Source organism: Sander lucioperca, chromosome 4 (genome assembly GCF_008315115.2).
Source record: "Sander lucioperca isolate FBNREF2018 chromosome 4, SLUC_FBN_1.2, whole genome shotgun sequence".
NCBI lineage: Eukaryota > Metazoa > Chordata > Actinopteri > Perciformes > Percidae > Sander > Sander lucioperca.
In genome coordinates, this window is record NC_050176.1 from 27496432 (window position 1) to 27513325 (window position 16894).

The 16894-nt window shown below is 42.0% G+C and overlaps 2 protein-coding genes across 6 annotated transcripts in view; one reads left to right on the top strand and one right to left on the bottom strand.

Moving 5' to 3' along the window:
* The window catches only part of aplf (aprataxin and PNKP like factor), a 57631-nt gene that overhangs the window by 40581 nt on the left and 156 nt on the right, over window positions 1–16894 (bottom strand). The window contains exons 2-5 of one of the 4 annotated variants that reach the window (XM_035999971.1): window positions 16555–16664; window positions 14309–14380; window positions 13257–13420; window positions 10420–10576 (exon numbers count right to left, since the gene is read on the bottom strand). In XM_035999971.1, coding sequence (XP_035855864.1) covers window positions 10420–10576; window positions 13257–13420; window positions 14309–14380; window positions 16555–16656 — 495 coding nt within the window. In that variant the 5' untranslated portion in view covers window positions 16657–16664. Of the gene's footprint in view, window positions 1–10419; window positions 10577–13256; window positions 13421–14308; window positions 14381–16554; window positions 16728–16894 lie in introns of those variants that run through there. The other 3 variants (XM_035999969.1, XM_035999968.1, XM_035999970.1) reach the window with 3 other exon arrangements.
* On the top strand, window positions 4059–16750 carry LOC116059199 (E3 ubiquitin-protein ligase TRIM21-like). 2 transcript variants are annotated; one of them, XM_031312151.2, is made up of 2 exons: window positions 4059–4291; window positions 6027–7715. In XM_031312151.2, exon 2 carries the CDS (start codon window positions 6029–6031, stop codon window positions 7676–7678), a length of 1650 nt encoding a protein of 549 aa, XP_031168011.1. In that variant the 5' UTR covers window positions 4059–4291; window positions 6027–6028; the 3' UTR covers window positions 7679–7715. The 2 variants fall into 2 exon arrangements, with proteins under 2 accessions (XP_031168011.1, XP_035855858.1); XM_035999965.1 differs by lacking the exon at window positions 4059–4291 and adding an exon at window positions 16739–16750 and having other exon boundaries at window positions 5996–7696.

Here is a 16894-nt window from a genome sequence, read left to right on the forward strand (position 1 = left end):
GTGTGTCAGGGCCTTAAGAGTAAGGCCTATTACATCCCATAGTGTCTACAGAACACAGTATGTGTCGTTGTTATACCGGGTATAAAAAGTTAATGGATGTTTCTGTTTTTTGTGTTTTGTGCTGCCGGTTACAGCGTTCCCAGTCAATACTGGACCAAAGAAATCATCCTTTAACTCTCCTGTTGTCCTCGGGTCGAATTTGACCCATTTTTTAAAAAGTTTCCATATCAGAAATTTGGGTTTCTTTTAACCAAATTGTCAAAAATAATAATACTGGGATGGTTCCATACAACCCTCTTCACAAGTTAAATAAATGATCAGTTCACTACTTTTATTAAATTTGGGTGTTTTATTAAATTTATAGCATTTGAATTTTTTTTTTATAAAAGAACGTTGAAAATAGTGACAAAAATGTCGGGGGGAAAAAAACTAAAAATGTCAACAACAAAAAAGCGTAGAAAAAAAACAACAAAAACATTGGAAAAAGTGACCAAAACTCTGGGAAAAGCTTCAAAAAGGTTGAAAAAAATAAAAAAATAAAACGGCCTAAAACGTTGTAAAAAATGTGTGAAGTTTTGACCCAGAAAAAACAAAAAGTTGCAGAGTAGATGGGAAGACAACACAAGGGTTAAATGCTCACAGGCTATTTACCAGGAGAACCAGCTGATTGGTTACTAATGCCCGTGAAAAATACTGTGTGTATCTGCCTTGTGATTTGAATCCGCTCCAAAATTTATTGGGTTTTTCTTCGACCCATGCTACACCATTCCCAGTTTCAAAAAAAAAATAAAAATCGGGCCAGTACTTTTTTCTGTAATCCTGCTGACGGACACTAGGGCTCCACAATTAATCACAATTTTATCGAAATCGCAATATGGACTAGTGCAATATCCAAATCGCAGAGGGGCGCAATATGTGTTAAAGGGAAAATATGTGTCAAACTATTCTGAATTAAGTATTGTGGTGCCGCAGAGACATCTCAGCCTACAAATCCTATCCTACAGACTAATGAAAAAATCTTTGTTTGGTACAGATCCTCGCAAAAAAAAAAAAAAAAAATCACACTTCAATTCTCAAACTCAATTTTTTTTTTTATATATTTTTCAATGAAAATGAGAATAATGATACAAAAATGATCATTCCCTCCAATATCGTGAATCATATCGCAATCGCAATATCAGTCAAAATAATCGCAATTACATATTTTCCTAATATTCGTGCTGCCCTAACGGACACACAAAGAAATCAACAAACTCACAGACAAACAGAGTCGAAGACATCCTTGGCGGATAAGCAGATACGCAAATTCAGATTGTCTGATGGTTTATAGGGTCATATGACCAAACGCTGCGGTCGAAATATCAAAAGGATTAAAAACTTCAACGTCAACACAAGCTTCCTCACAAGAGGTGGACGTGATATAACTTCCTGCTGTAGTGTGCATCACTTCTGATAAAGATTTTGGCTCAATCCCAAACTCCATCCTAAGGCCTAAAGCCCTGAACTCTCACTGACGTCACCTGATAAGTGAGACAATACGAGAGGCGGCACTTTATGGGCAATTAATTTGCAGTTGCCCAGTCTAGTCAGTTCCAATGAACACTCAGCAAACAATAGTTAAAAAATTTTTAGATGTCGGAGGATTTACTAAACTACAGCCTTGGACCTGGAAAATATTTAAATGCTGATGAAGAAAGGAGACAAAAACTTGGAAAAAGACGGTAGAAAGAAGGAAGTAAGGCAAGAATAGGTCGAAAATAGTAATAACTTTGAAAAAAAAACACAGTAGAAAGAAGGACGGCAACACTAGGGCGACAAAAGAGACAAAAAATTCAAAAAAGCGACAAACTTCGAAAAGTGACAGAAAAGAAACTTTGAAAAAAGACAGTAAAAAGAAGTAATGAAGAAAGGCACGAATAGGTCAAAACAAACGACAAAACCTTCAAAAAAAAGGTGACAGACTTCAAAAACAGAGACAAAAACAGCGACAAACTTGGAGGAAAAAAAGACAGTAGAAGTAACTACAGCCAAAGTACCCCTAGGGGGACACGTACCCCCTGCAGTCCTCCAGAGTACCCCTAGGGGGACACGTACCCCCTGCAGTCCTCCAGAGTACCCCTAGGGGGACACGTACCCCCTACAGTCCTCCAAAGTACCCCTAGGGGGACACGTACCCCCTGCAGTCCTCCAAAGTACCCCTAGGGGGACACGTACCCCCTGCAGTCCTCCAGAGTACCCCTAGGGGGACACGTACCCCCTGCAGTCCTCCAAAGTACCCCTAGGGGGACACGTACCCCCTGCAGTCCTCCAGAGTACCCCTAGGGGGACACGTACCCCCTGCAGTCCTCCACAGTACCACTAGGGGGACACGTACTCCCTGCAGTCCTCCAAAGTACCCCTAGGGGGACACGTGCCCCCTGCAGTCCTCCAGAGTACCCCTAGGGGGACACATACTCCCTGCGGTCCTCCAAAGTACCCGTAGGGGGACACGTACCCCCTGCAGTCCTCCAGAGTACCCCTAGGGGGACACGTACCCCCTGCAGTCCTCCAAAGTACCTCTAGGGGGACACGTGCCCCCTGCAGTCCTCCAGAGTACCCCTAGGGGGACACATACTCCCTGCGGTCCTCCAAAGTACCCCTAGGGGGACACGTACCCCCTGCAGTCCTCCAAAGTACCTCTAGGGGGACACGTACCCCCTGCAGTCCTCCAGAGTACCCCTAGGGGGACACGTACCCCCTGCAGTCCTCCAAAGTACCCCTAGGGGGACACGTACCCCCTGCAGTCCTCCAAAGTACCTCTAGGGGGACACGTACCCCCTGCAGTCCTCCAAAGTACCCCTAGGGGGACACGTACCCCCATTTGAGAAACACTGGTCTACAGAACACAGTATGTGTCGTTGTTATACCGGGTATAAAAAGTTAATGGACGTTTTGGTTAATTACTGGTCACTTTGGCCGTTTTGTTTGGTTTTGTGAGTCCTGATAAGATGGTTTATGAGTCAAAGAAATCTGTAAATATGTGATTGTAAAATAAAAACTGTATTGTTTATAATGGCGGCTGCTGGTTACAGCGTTCCCAGTCAATACTGGACCAATAAAATCATCCTTTAACTCTCCTGTTGTCCTCGGGTCGAATTTGACCAATTTTTAAAAAGTTTCTATATCAGAAATTTGGGTTTCTTTCAACCAAATTATCAAAAAATAATAATACTGGGATGGTTCCCTACAACGCTCTTCACAAGTGAAATAAATGATCAGTGCACTACTTCCAGTGAATTTGGGTGTTTTATTCAATTTAAAGCATTTGACATTTTTTTTTATAAGAGAACGTTGAAGAAAGTGACAAAAATGTCGGAAGAAAAAAAAAAAAAAAAAAAAAAAGTCCAAAAAAAAAGCAGAAAAAAGACAAAAACATTGGAAAAAGTGACCAGAACTTTGGGAAAAGCTTCAAAAACGTTATAAAAAATGTGTGAATTTAAAATTTGGACTCAGAAAAAACTAAAAGTTTCAGAGTAGACGGGAAGACAACACAAGGGTTAAATGCTGACAGGCTATATACCAGGAGAACCAGCTGATACGTCACTGGTTACTAATGCCCGTAAAAAGCCAGTACTTTTTTTTTGTAATCCTGCTGACGGACACACAAACAAATCAACAAACTCACAGACAAACCGAGTTAAAAACATAGTAAAACTACTAGCCAATCAGAGGCAGAGTAGGGCGGGTCATGGCCCCACCATCTTAGGAAACTCACAAATCCTACAGCCTGAGCAATTGTTTTTTGTTTTCCATCAGAAAAGATAGAATATGGTGATATGGATGAAAGACATTTTTTTGGAATAAAGCAGCACAACAAAAACAAGTCTTGGACTTCATTGTGTTATCATTGATATGTTGCATATTTTAGTTATGTCTCTCTCTTTGTGTCCAATAAACTAAACTAAACTCTCCTGGTTAAAGTAAAGCTGATGAACCTTAAAGTTCCAACAAACATAATAACCTGTTAGTTATAGCATGACCTTTGCTCCATATCAACCAGACAACACCCTGGTATTTCACAGTAAGAGTGCACATCAGAGGAAGGAAACCTAACATCAGAGCTGCAGTAAGAGGAGGAGCAACACTGGAAAGAGGAGAGCTTCAACGTCACACTCCAGAAATGAAAGTTAAGTTTGTCAGAGTGTCAGCCACGCTGCAGTCGAGACAAGTCTCTGTTTCTCTCTGAAAGAAAAGTCAAACTGACTTCATCAGGTCTTTCTCAACAACACAGCAGAGTCTCTGCCAAACACTGGTGAGTACAGCTGATCAGATTTACACTTTCTACAACCAGGATTAACACTAAACTTCAGCTCTACTCAGGCAGGAAGGTCCTCTCTTTTAATTTCTTGTGAAATTAGTAACAATATAACTATGGCTGTTTGTCTACAGGCCCACTATACAGTAGACCACTTTAACAGCTTTAAACAGTCTCTCTGTGTCAGTTCTCAGGACTGGAGTTTAGATTACTTCCTACTTTACTGCTATTGTTACTGTTTACGGATCACTTCATAAATACAGCTTCCTCTATCTTCTCTGGCTGTTTCACAATAAAAGCTTTCAAACTGAGAACCAGTGGGAGGCTTTTAATGTGAAGCAGCTGGAGGAAATGAAATGTGTTCAAGTTAGCAGAACTTTGTTAGCAATGCTGTTCTTTAATAAAACCTGGACACAGGGGCGGAGTGAGGGTCTGGCTTCTGGGGCTCCAGCCCTCGAATGTTTTCTCAAACACCCCAAATCTTTTAGGGTTTTAAAATCCGCAAATCAATGGAGCAAAAGTTACATTACTGGGGAAATATCACTATTCATTGTGTGAACTCTATTCCAGCGTAGTGTAACAAAAATAGGTTTCTAGACAATGTGATGCTACTCATACCAATTGTTTACCCTCCTTATGTAGCCTAATTAAAAAATAGTAACATCAAAAATGTGTTGCCTCTTTTTAGATGGCAGAAGTGAAAAATTAGTCATCCTCAACATTTGTTGTGTTCTGATTTAAGAATGATGGAGACAGTTGGAGAACAGTTAAAGGTGCTCTAAGCGATGTTGGGTGACGTTACTTCTTGTTGACGTTCTAAGTATTGTCAAACAAAACGGAGGCTAGCTCGCCCCTCCCTCCTCCTCATCCCGTCCCATCCCCCCTCCCTTCTGCCGGCGGAGTTCTCGCCACCTTTCGAAGGCTTTTCCGATGTAAATTCGGGACTTCACAGGACTCGTCGGGATCGTTAGTCATTGTCTAGGACAGCTCTCCTCTAGCTAACTAACCCCCCAACCCCCACCCCCAAATCCTTCTGGTCAGTTATTGGCTGGAACACTGTTTGTTATGTTTGGTGGTGCAGGTTGGCACAGTTTGTTTATGTTGGCGTTTGTGGAGCCTGGGCTGTCTACAGAGACCGCGTTTTTTGACAGTGTGTTCAGGGGACAGGCAGCTAGCAGATAGTGAGGAGATGTTTGCTGTATGTGACAAAAAATGTTGTAGCCTAAAAAACGCGTGACATCACTTAGAGCACCTTTAAGATACAAAATAAAGACTGTTTTCCTTGGCAACTATCATGTTTTTCCCCAAATGATAAACATATTTAGGCATTTTATTATCCCAAATGTCTTGAAATATAGTGCATATAGCTGCTGTAAATGGTGAAACAAATCTCCCCCAGGGTAGCATGCCACCCCCCTCATTTTCTCATGGGCGGGCCAAATTCTCTGGGCAGGCAAAGCAGAGAAAGGGGAGGTAACCTTGCTCCTTATGAACTCATAAAGGGAAGATTCCAGATCGGCCCATCTGAGCTTTCATTTTCTCAAAGGCAGAGCAGGATACCCAGGGCTCGGTTTACACCTATCACCATTTCTAGCCACTGGGGGACCATAGGCAGGCTGGGGGAACTCATATTAATGTTAAAAAACCTCATAAAGTGACATTTTCATGCCATGGGACCTTTAAAATTGCATTTTGGTTTTAATGTTTTTCTTTTCTTTCATACTATGTGTAGATATGGCTGCTGCAAACTATCTGCCATCTGAAGATCAGTTTCTGTGCTCCATCTGTCTGGATGTGTTCACTGATCCTGTCACCATACTATGTGGTCACAACTTCTGCAAGAACTGCATCAATGAACACTGGGATGCTAATGACCAGTACCTGTGTCTGATGTGTAAAAAGGTTTTCAACACAAGACCTGAGCTGCACGTCAACACTTTCATCTCTGAGATGGTTGCTCAGTTCAGACAGTCAGCTCAACAGAAAGCCAGCAGCAGCAGCTCAGAGCAACAAGTGTCCAAACCAGGAGAAGTTCCCTGTGACGTCTGCACTGGAACCAAACTGAAGGCCCTGAAGTCCTGCCTGGTGTGTCTGGTCTCCTACTGTGAGACTCACCTGGAGCCTCATCTGACCATGTCAGGTCTGAAAAGACATCAGCTGATCGACCCTGTGGAGAACCTGGAAGGCAGGATGTGTACGAAGCACAATAAACCTCTGGAGCTGTTCTGTAAGACCGACCAGACATGTGTCTGCATGATCTGCACTGTTTTAGATCACAAGACCCATGATGTTGTTCCTCTGAAAGAAGAATATGAAGGAAAGAAGGCAGAGCTGGGGAAGACAGAGGCTGGAATTCCACAGATGATCCAGAAGAGACGACTGAAGATTCAGGAGATCAAACACTCAGTCGACCTCAGTGAGGAAGATGCAGACAGAGAGATAGCAGTAGGTGTTCAGGTCTTCACTTATTTGAAGGAGTCTGTTGAGAGAGGCCTGAATGAGCTCATCGACACGATCAAAGAGAAGCAGAAAACAACAGAAAAACAGGCTGAAGCTTTCATCAAAGAGCTGGAACAGGAAATCTCTGAGCTGATGAAGAGAAGAACTGAGGAGGAGCAGCTCTCACGCTCTGAAGACCACCTCCATCTTCTCCAGAGTGTCCAGTCACTAAAAACCAACCACCCTCCACCCACCAAGGACTGGACAGAGGTCAGCATCCGTCCATCATCATATGAGGGGACTGTGGTGAAAGCTGTAGCTCAGCTGGAGGAGATGCTCAGTAAAGAGATGAAGAAGCTGCTCGCTGAGCCTGAGCTGAAGAGGGTCCAGCAGTATGCAGTGGATGTAACTCTGGATCCTGATACAGCACATCCTAATCTCATCCTGTCTCATGATAGGAAACAAGTGCGTACTGGTAAGGTTAAGAAGAATCTCCCAAACAACCCAGAGAGATTTTCTCTCATTCCCTGTGTTTTAGGAAAGCAGAGTTTCTCTTCAGGCAGATTTTACTTTGAGGTTCAAGTTAAAGGAAAGACTGAATGGGATTTAGGAGTGGCCAGAGAGTCGATCAACAGGAAGGAGAACATCCCACTGAACCCTGAGGATGGTTACTGGACTATATGGATGATAAATGGAAATGAGTACGAAGCTCTTGATGACCCTGGTGTCCTTCTCTCTCTGAAGTCTCCTCCTCAGAAGGTGGGGGTGTTTGTGGATTATGAGGAGGGTCTGGTCTCCTTTTATGACGTAGATGCTGCAGCTCTTATCTACTCCTTTACTGGCTGCTCCTTCACTGAGAAACTCTTCTTATACCTTTGGCCTGGTAATAATGAAGATGGTAAAAACTCTGCCCCTCTGATCATCTCTCCTGTCAGAGTAAACTAATCACTCGTCTTATTTCATGTATTGATATATTTCTATTCAAGGGGACAAATGTACATTTTATAGTTTACATCTTATTTGTTTACAGTTTCCTGTGATGATTGATTTACACTTCATTATCAAGATTTTTTACTATATGTATCTGATGACAGAGTCAACACATTAATTTGATGCATCAAGATACACGTTATGTGGACGATATCTATTTCAACCTCTGTTAAACCCACAGACATTTATTATAACTTCCAGAAGAAATCAGTTTCTAAAGACACCAAATATGTCAAGATGAAGTTTGAGTCAATTTGCAAAAATTATGAATCATAATTTCTAACTGATGTGCAGCCACAGAAAACATATCGCTGAATATTTCATTGCGTCAGGAAGCTTAATTTAAGAGTAAGGCCTATGTGGCCGTTTGGCTCGGTTGGTGGAGCAGGCGCACACGTGTAGAGGCTTGTTCCTCGATGCAGAAGGTCCAGGGTGTCTTCCCCCCTCTCTCTCCCCTTTCACATCTCAGATTTCCTATCCTAATAAAAGCAGAAATGCCCCAAAAAAATCTTAAAAAAAAACAAAAAAAAAGAGTAAGGCCTATTACATCCTATAGTGTCTACAGAACACAGCATTTGTCACTGTTATACCAGCTATAAAAACTACTTCTACTTAATGTGTATTTGTGTTATTCTGATGTGTGTACATTTTTTTTCTTTTGAGCTGCTGTAGTACAGGAATTTCCCCAGGATGGGATTAATAAAGTCTATCTTAAAAAGTTAATGTATGTTTCTGTTTTGTGTGAAAAGTGTTTTGGTTAATTACTGGTCACTTGATAAGATGGTTTATAAGTCAAAGAAATCTGTAAATATGTAATTGTAAAATAAAAACTGCATTGTTTATAATGGCGGCTGCCAGTAACAGCGTTCCCAGTTAATACTGGACCAATGAAATCACCCTTTAAATGCTCACAGGCAGCCACAGGCTACCGTCATCGTGACTCCTAACTATTTACCAGGAGAACCAGCTGATTGGTTACTAATGCCCGTGAAAAATTATGTGTGTATCTGCCTTGTGATTTGAATCTGCTCCAAAATGTATAGGGTTCTTCTTCGGCCCATGCTACGCCATTCACAGTTTCATTATATTATTATATTATATTGATGTAGGATTTGTGTCTTGTTGTTTTGTTAGATGTCATGTTTTTACTGTTGGATTTAAATTGTGCCCTGCCTAGGGACTGCAGATGTAAACTAGCCTAAGGCTAACTCTGGTACAATGCATCATATGGCAACATTTATGCTAAAAATTGTACATGGTCCCTAACAAATAAAATTAATAAAAATAAAACAATTGTGCCAGTACTTTTTTTCTGTAATCCTGCTGACGGACACACAAACAAAATCAACAATCTCACAGACAAACCGAGTCGAAAACATGACTCATGCTTGGCGGATAAGCAGATACGCAAATTCAGATTGTCTGATGGTTTATAGCAGGGGTGGCGAACCTGTGGCTCGTGAGCCGTATGCGGCTCTTTGCCTGCTCCTGTGAGGCTCTTACTGTGTGGCTGGGGGCTGTGTCATTGGTTGATTGTTGTTTTTAACTTTTCTGAAACATACAGTATTTCAGATAAGTAAAACACATTTGAATGCATCTGCCAATACTGCCAATACATTTGCCAATTATTTTAAAATGGAAAATAATAATAAAAGCAGAGTTTTGAGGACAGATTCTGCAACCTGATGAAAAACAGCGGCCACAGATCACCTTCCTCGTTAACCCTTTCACTGCTGAATCAGATTGTTTGAAAGCCCCTTTAGTGACAAATGAGTGAGAGAGTTCTTTGAGTGGCCACAACCGAGTTCAAGCAAGACCTGAAAGGGATTGTGGATAACAAAGACTGTCAGGTTTCCCACTGAGTCAATCTAAGTGAGGAAAAAAACTATGAAAACTGCTATGTATTATGACTGTCATCAGATCTGGAAGACACTGTTGCTGTTGTAGTGTGGACGTGCATGTGTTGTGTGGCTTTTTGCTATGGTGCGTTTTTTTTTTGTGGCTCTTTATACCTAACTGGTTGGCCACCCCTGGTTTATAGCGTCATATGACCAAACGCTGCAGTCGAAATATCAACAGGATTAAAAACTTCTAGTCAACACAAGCTTCCTCACAAGAGGTGGACGTGATATAACTTCCTGCTGCACTGCTTCACTTCTGATAGAGATTTTGGCTCAATCCCAAACCCCATCCTAAGGCCTAAAGCCCTGAACTCTCACTGACGTCACCTGATAAGTGAGAGGCTGCAAGGGCTCGATATGGTATACAGACGGATTCAGGGAATGAGAATGTGACACGGATATAGTGCATGAAATAACCAACTTCTTCTCTGGGGACTACCAACGTTGAACTTTACATCCACACTCCTGCTCTCCCTCTGACAGATTAGACAGGGTTGAGCATGGCACAACCACCTCTGATTGGCCAACACTATGTTTCTGTTAACCCTTTCCTTGACGTGGTTACAGGTGCGTAGCATCGGCGTCAGCCACACAGGATATTAAACCTGTTTCAAGCCCTTTGAACCTGTAATTGTTTGTCCTCTGTAACTTAAATGTATTGCCGATAAAGCCGATGCGCACTTGACAATTTGACAGTGGGACCGCCCTAAGCCCTCACAGACTTAGCGGGAACGCGTCTCAAAGACTGCGAGTTTGAACGTCGATATTTGGGCCTAGGATACGTGTCAAACTAACCTTGTTTAAACGTCCGTTGTCGGCTTCCTCCTGGTCCGACAGAGCTGCTGGTGCCGGCTCATTGCGAGGTGGAGTGGGTCCGACAGGAGGAGGGGGTCCCACATCTGGCTCGGGAGAAACGGGAAGTTCTTCTTCTTCTTCAAACAGCTGACTGTTTCTACGGAAAGGAAAAAAAAAACATTTAAAGAATGTCTTTAAAAAGGTCCAACGTGTAGGAATTTCTCCCGTCTAGCGTTGAGATCATATATCAATCAACTCTCTCGCGCCACGCAGTTCAAAGTACGTTTTACAGCTACGGTAGCCTTCACGCTTCAAAAAGACGGTCTCTTGCTCTTTTCAAGAAGACTCCTGTTCTTGAAATTCGGATTTTGAATACGTGTGGTCCTCCATGTTCCCTTCTTCAAACTTGCCGGGGCCGGGAAGCTACGATACCCGTTAGCAGCATTAGCAGCACCTGTGAGTTTATCATGTGACAGAGAAAACGTGAAAGGTGGAGCAGTATGTCCTGTAGATCCCTTACACACACACACACACACACACACACACAGTTCTTGGCACAGGCGAAGCGGGCAGCCGCCCGCCGCGCTTTTTTTTATGACTCATGGGGGGCGGCACGAGCACTTAAAAAAATCCTTGAAGCGGTTTTCTCTTCTGTATTATCTATCATTTCACCGTTTGGGGAATTGGGGAATTGGGGAATTGGCAAATTGGCGCCCCTGCTTGCTGAGAAGGTGCCGTGTGCACACTGCACAGAGAAGCTGTGAGAAGGGGAAAGAGGAGGGGGGGAGCATTCACCTCTGGGTCGAACGGGTTGCTGGGCATAGATACCGTTAGTGCTCGGCTAATACTGAGCACCCACGGAGCTGGTCGCGGTTATGTGTCTATAGGAGCCATGTCTATTATGTTAATATTATGTTTATAGTTTTCACCTATTACGTAACGTAGGACGTCATGGGGGTTGGTCTCACAATAAACAGTCTATTTATACACCTGGACACCGGCATGGCGGAGGCTAGAGAGGGGGTGAGCTTAGGTTTTTGCATTTTCTGTTGACCGCAAGTTTCTCCACATTTACGTTCACCTTTTTGCATTATTTTTCAGGCAATTGGATTATGTTTATTCATATTTTTTCCGACTTTCAAACGAACAGTAAAAAGTTGAAAGCATATCTCAGAGTGGATCTGAATTATTCTAACGGCGCGTCATACAGGTGGTTGTTCCCTGACTCAGCCTCTCGGCGGCTCACGGAGGTCGCAAAGAAGTCGCTACAGCGTGAGTTAAACTTGTCATCTCAGTCCTGTCCTGAGCTGAAAGAGCCTTGCCTACTTCACGGCTTTATTATCCAGTTGATAGGCGTGTGTGTTGGTGTCGGCCGTCTGAAACGCAAACATTTTTTGACTACGCCCTTTTTTTTTTTAAAGGGCGTGCGCCCATGAGCATCCAATAGGGGAGCAGATTTCATACGATGACATCATTGATGATTTAGCATCAAGGAAAGGTCAGGTTTTAGTTTTAGTTTGTGTTTTCTGTTCTTAGTGCTATAGTGTAATAATTAGATTCTCTTTAGTGTGTTTTCACATTTGTGTGATGAAGGATTTGTGCTATTTAGAATAGGCCTATTTATTCTATATTTTATTTGTATATTATTCTTAATATTTTATATTATTGTTGCTCTCTGCTATTGTTACAATTTTTATATATCTGATTGTATATATTTTTGGCACATATACATTATATATATACATTATATATATATATATATATATATATATATATATATATATATATATTATAACAACATAAGTGAAAGAGAAAATTGTATTTCTCAATTGCACAAATCCTTCATTAGAACATTTGAAAAACACACTTAAGAGAATCCAGTTATTTAACTATTACAATTACAACAGGAAACACACTTTTAAAATTGCACAATCTCCACCTCCACCTCTCCACAATTCTGCACAAAATATGACAGTATAAGTTATCAAGAACTTAAAATAAATATACACTATAATATAGTAATTTTGCAAAATTCTGCAATTTTGTGGGGGGTCTCGCCCTGGGTGTAATTCAATGTAGAACCGCGCACGCGCACACACACGCACGCACGCACGCACGCACGCAGAGCAGTATGTCCTGTATGTCCCTTACCGGCTAATGTATTTCTAGATGGAGCATGAATATGGAGCGTCTACCCCAGTTCATGCAAACACAAATGTAAAATTTCAAGCCAATAGGAATACTTGGAATTGATGGTGGAGGTAAATATTCATGAAAAAGGACAAGTTTGTGAACGGGCAACACAGACTTTTGATGATGAACAACTAAACACGTTACACACTGGACCTTTAAGCCTGTAAAATTGAGATTGAAGCCAACTTCCAAATCTCCTAAAAAACTAAAAGAGGATTTGTTGGGGAAGGGTATTATGTGATATGAATTTTACATGAGCTTCGGCTGATTTGAACATCAACAAGTGTCCTTTTCCCGTCCGTTTGATCTGAACTACAAACAGCGAGCCGGCATCACGACAACGGAGGAGACGCCAACTCCTAGAGAAATGATTACCGAAACCACGTTGATCAACCCTTTTCCCTAATGTTGGTTTTTTTAATTGGGTCAACAGATAACACTTGAAAATCAGCCCCAACGCAGTCTGCTCTGCAAAGATAAAAGCCTTTAATTAAACAGTGAAGAGCAGCCTCTTGTGTCTTGATTTAATTGCTCACCAAGACATCATCAGGGGGGGAAATAATTGAAGTATTTGAGATTCATGTCTTGAACTTGACGCGGTGTAAACATGGAGAGGAGCAGTTTTTTTTCAGACGCGTAAGTACCTGGGAGTGCGGTCCTCTCCGCCCACGGCCACCACCTTGTAGATGAAGTGGCCCGGCAGCAGAGAGAACAAGTCTCCGTCGCGGAGAGGGTACCAGGAGTCTCTCTGCAGAGGGCGGGGGCTGTCGGTCAGGGACGACTGAACAAAGCACGGGTTCAGGTGGGTCTAAAAAAAGGTCAAAACAACAACAAGAGGATGAACCGATCAACCGTTATTTGACCTGTTTTCAAAGTTTTTTTATATCAGAAATATGGGTTTCTTAACAACCAAATATAGGTTATATGTATATGTATGGAACCCATACAACATATACATCCATGCATCCATGTTGGTTCAGTGTAATGCTTATCAGTTCAATTTTTTAAGCACAAACGGACATTTGGAAAAACAGAAAAATGGGTTCCAATATCCAATTTTTCATTTTTTCCGCCTTGACAAATTAAAAAATTGGATCTTTAAATTGTTTTTCCAATTTTCTGTTTTTAGTCAGAGGATCAGAAATTTAGAAAATTACAAAATTGCATCAGAATAAGACAAATACACATTAAAGTGCTCATATTATGCTCATTTTCAGGTTGATTTGAATTGTATTTTAGAGGATGTACCAGAATAGGTTTACATGGTTTAATTTTCAAAAAACACCATATATTTGTTATACTGCACATTGCTGCAGCTCCTCTTTTCACCCTGTGTTCAGCTCTCTGTTTTAGCTACAGAGTGAGACCTCTCACTGCTGTAATATCTTTGTTGGCAGTCGCACATGCTCAGTAGCTAGGTAAGGACTACTAGCCAGTCAGAAGCAGAGTATGAGGGCGTGCCCTGACAGTACCTAGGTAAGGACTACTAGCCAGTCAGAAGCAGAGTATGAGGGCGTGTCCTGACAGTACCTAGGTAAGGACTACTAGCCAGTCAGAAGCAGAGTATGAGGTAAAAACCGATGGTAAGTTTTGGAAAAGGCTAACAAGTAAGCCAATTGTCAAACATAAAAAAAAAAAAATCACTAGTGTGTTTTAAAATATTCACTTAAAAACAGTCCAGCTAACGGGGACGTACCGGTTTGAGACGCAGCTGTCCGTTGAGGTTCTCCAGCAGCCCGTGCAGTCTGGACACTCTCTTGTCACTGACCTGAGACAGCGGGAAGAAAGACCAAACAGAAGAGCTTCAGTACAAAATGATTGAGGTATTTCTTTAGAGGTGAAAGTCTAACTACAGATCACTGATCTGGATAGTCTCTCTTTGCCAGACCTTCCTCCACAGCACTGCGGAGGAAGGTCTGGCTAGGCCACACAGCATTCTGGGATGGGAGAGAAACCTCCTCCGGTTTATCGGCATTTCTTTAAACCAATCAGAATCATCTTGGGCGGGGCTAAGCTCCGGACGGAGCCACGGTGCCTCTGCTAAATAGTCTCAGGAAGGAACTTGTTTTGGTGGAACGTGTGTACGTTCAAAAGTAGTTTTAGTCGTGCAACAGAAAACTCAGATTGGACAGATAGTCTAGCTAGCTGTCTGGATTTACCCTGCAGAGATCTGAGGAGCAGTTAACCATAGTCCTCACAAATCCACCGGTGGTTAGAACGCCAACACAGAGACAGAGGAAGGGGACGCACATCCGACCGAAAAGAGGAGCAAGACAGGAACTATCTGGACGACTGCAGGCCAGATCCCCATGAGATTTGCTGTGACGTTTACGGTCCACTTTACCAACTCCCTGACTGTCCTCCTCTGCCACTTTTCAGGACAATAATTCTGCAGCGATGTGTCCCATCACATCATTACTAGGGTTGGGTACCGTTTGGATTTTTACGATTCCGATGCCGAACCGTTACCTTTAAAACAATTCCGATTCCTAAACCGATTCTTGAAAAACTGAAAAAGTGTAATATGTTTACTAGCGATAACGTGCAGTGAACGGTTAATATGCTTTTACGTCCGTTTTGGTGAGCCCAGAGGGAAAATATGGCATTTTAAAAGTAGCCTACATTTACGGTAGCTAGCTAACGGTAGACTACAGAGAAAGGGTGATATTTTTACGTCCGTTTCGGAGCGACAGAGGGAAAATATTTCAGTCGACACATTAAGTGGAACCGAAATTTGCGTTCTAATCCGGTCCGATTCCTACCGGTTGCGTAGGAACCGGTTCCATAGTGGAACCGGGTTTCGGTACCCAACCCTAATCATTACAGATTTTTTTTGGACTGTGTATTATGCTCAAAGTTTCAGTTATTTTTACATAATTGCTTAAAGCATTTAATCAAACTTTTGTGTTGGAGTTTGTAACATTCCAAGATGTTAATTTTGACTGTAAGATTTTCATTTTTACTGTGAATGCAAATCGGTTCTAAATATCCGTTATCAGTTTCATTAAAGGTCCAGTGTGTAACGTGTTCAGTTGTTCATTATTAAAATCTATGTTGCCCGTTCACAAACTTGTCCTTTTTCATGAATATTTACCACCACCATCAATTCAAAGTATTCCTATTGGCTTGAAATTTTACATTTGCGTTTGCATGAACTGGGGTAGAATGGAGCGAGAAAGTTGATTGATATATGATCTCAACACTAGATGGGAGAAATTCACCACGCATTGGACCTTTAACTACTAATAATAGGTTTCGATATCGGCCCCTGAAAAACCAGTATCGGTCGACCCCCTAATAGTTACATCCCACAGCTACATTTACAGCAATGTTTGTTAACGTGCACCGTTAACCCTTGTGTTGTCTTCCATTCGGCCATGCATCGTCCTCCCGGGGCCAAAACTGAACATTGGTTGGTGGTGATCCAATTATTCAATACTGTAATGATATTCAATACTGTAATGATACTCTCTTCCTCTACTTTGTGGAATATGAAGGTCATTAACTGCATATGGACCAAAAAAATGGTTTCTAGTGGGGGGGGTAGCTAGGAGGAGCGAGGGAGAGAATACCATGGTAGTATTGAATAATTGGAGCTCAGACGCAATTTTGTAATTTTCTAAATTTCTGATCCTCTGAATAAAAACAGAAAATTGGAAAAACAGTTTAAAGAACAATTTTTTTTAATTTGTCAAGGTGGAAAAAATGAAAAATTGAATATTGGAACCCATTTTTCTGTTTTTCCAAATGTCCGTTTGTGCTTAGAAAGTTGAACTGATAAGCGTTACACTGACCGTATTGGATCATCCATCCATGTTATTTTTGGGTAATCAAAATTAGGTAGTTAAAATGATCTAGACATTTAGAAAAATGACAACACAATGGTTAAAAGAGTTAAACTGGCAGCAAAGTAAACTAAACTAAAGTCACAGGAGGACTTACAGCCAGTAAGGGCCCCCGGCCCAGCACCGTCTCCCCCGGCGGCAGGTGGATCGGATCCCCGCGGCCGCCACCGTCCACTCGGACCAGGTCGAAGCCGGACATCTGCTGCTCTGTGGGCGGGAACGGAGGGAGCTTCACCCCGGTGCACTGGAGGCACAAACACACATAACAATGCAAGATGAAGTTAAGAGGATTCTGAAAGATAACGTTACAGGTGGATACTTAATTAGGATTTTAAAGAGCTTTATACTTATACTTAATGTTTCATTGTCAGTAGTCAGTCAGTTATGGTCACAACGAGCAATGCAGTAATAGGCCTACACGTTGACTTCTTCTGCTC